We start from the raw sequence: 1,236 nt of genomic DNA, 5'->3' as shown, positions 1-1,236 counted from the left end.
GGGGGTGGAGGGGGGAGGTGAGTATTTTTGTTTTTGATGGAATTTTTTTGGGGTTTATTTGTTATGTTTTGTATTTGTTTTTGTCTTTGTTTTGTTTGTTGTTGTTGTTCGTCTTTTTCTTTCGGTTGTTTTTTGTGTGGGTTTTTTCTGTTCTGTTTTGTTTTGTTCAGGGATCATTTATTACTGTTAATATTATTCTTCTCCTCACTTTTTGTAAAAATTACAAGTCTGCTTTGGTGTACCCGAAATACCAAAAGTACCTACCCCTCTTCTATGTAAATTCAACAGTCAAATTATGATTTTCGACCGGTGTCTGTGTTGTAGTGGTTAATTGCGTGTCCGTATCACGCATGAGACCTGAATTCGATTCCCGTGCGGGTAGAATTTTCATCGAGTATCTCGATCTTTTTTCTGGGACGTTGTATTCCTCTCCCTCCTATTAGGGCTTGACAAACATCGGAGCCCCGCTTTCTGATGTAAACCCCATTGGGCGCTGGGAGCGTTTGGCGGTAACGTTAGCGCGTCCGATACTAGTGACAACTGTTTCTTTATTTAGTGTTAGTTTTTGTTTGTTTTTCGGAACTATTCACAAACCAAGTTTTTTAGTAATGACTAAGCCTTTGTTTCCGCCATTCAGAAGTTAGAGACAAGCTTTCGGGGTTGTAATGAGACATAGTGCACCAGGTTTAGGCGACTGTAGGAAAAACTCTGGGAAATGGTGGGGGGAAAAACTCAGGGTTTAATTAATGATTTAAATTTTGTCGATGTGGTGTAAAAATCCCCTACATTCAAAAATGATGTTCTTCACCCTTTTTCCAGATGTGGAATACCGTGAACACGGCTTTGAGCAATCGTATTCAGGAAACGACGGATGCCCGGAACAAGATTCAGACGCATCTGAACAGAACTCTCCAAGAAATCTTTGATATGGAGAAAAACGTGGAGCTATTGAAGAAGTCAATCCACGATAAGGAAGCTCCAATGCAGGCGAGTGTTTCATCCAAATATTTCGTTGACTTCGACAGCACTGTATTTGTTGGCGGTTGATGGGTGCTCTGGTGTGGTTTGCTCCTTTCCTGTCAAACATCTTTAGTCTTTATCCTTTTCCTTCTTTTCTTTGTATGTCACTCTCTTGTAACACCTCTAATTTGTCTAATCTTTGGAACATATAATATTGTTTACTAATTGTTTTGTGAGTGCCGTAATTCTATTACTTAAGTTAAAGCACTGTACTAT

General features: G+C 39.4%; 1 protein-coding gene across 1 annotated transcript in view; it reads left to right on the top strand.

The window, feature by feature from the left end:
* The window catches only part of LOC101856529 (tektin-3), a gene marked incomplete at its 3' end in the record, with an annotated part of 14,203 nt that overhangs the window by 12,009 nt on the left and 958 nt on the right, over positions 1-1,236 (top strand). The window contains 1 exon segment of the mRNA XM_013086942.2: positions 820-987. Within this exon segment, the coding sequence (XP_012942396.1) occupies positions 820-987 (168 nt within the window).

This window comes from Aplysia californica, unplaced genomic scaffold (assembly GCF_000002075.1).
Source record: "Aplysia californica isolate F4 #8 unplaced genomic scaffold, AplCal3.0 scaffold00524, whole genome shotgun sequence".
Lineage (NCBI taxonomy): Eukaryota > Metazoa > Mollusca > Gastropoda > Aplysiida > Aplysiidae > Aplysia > Aplysia californica.
This window is presented reverse-complemented; position numbering and strand designations above follow the sequence as displayed.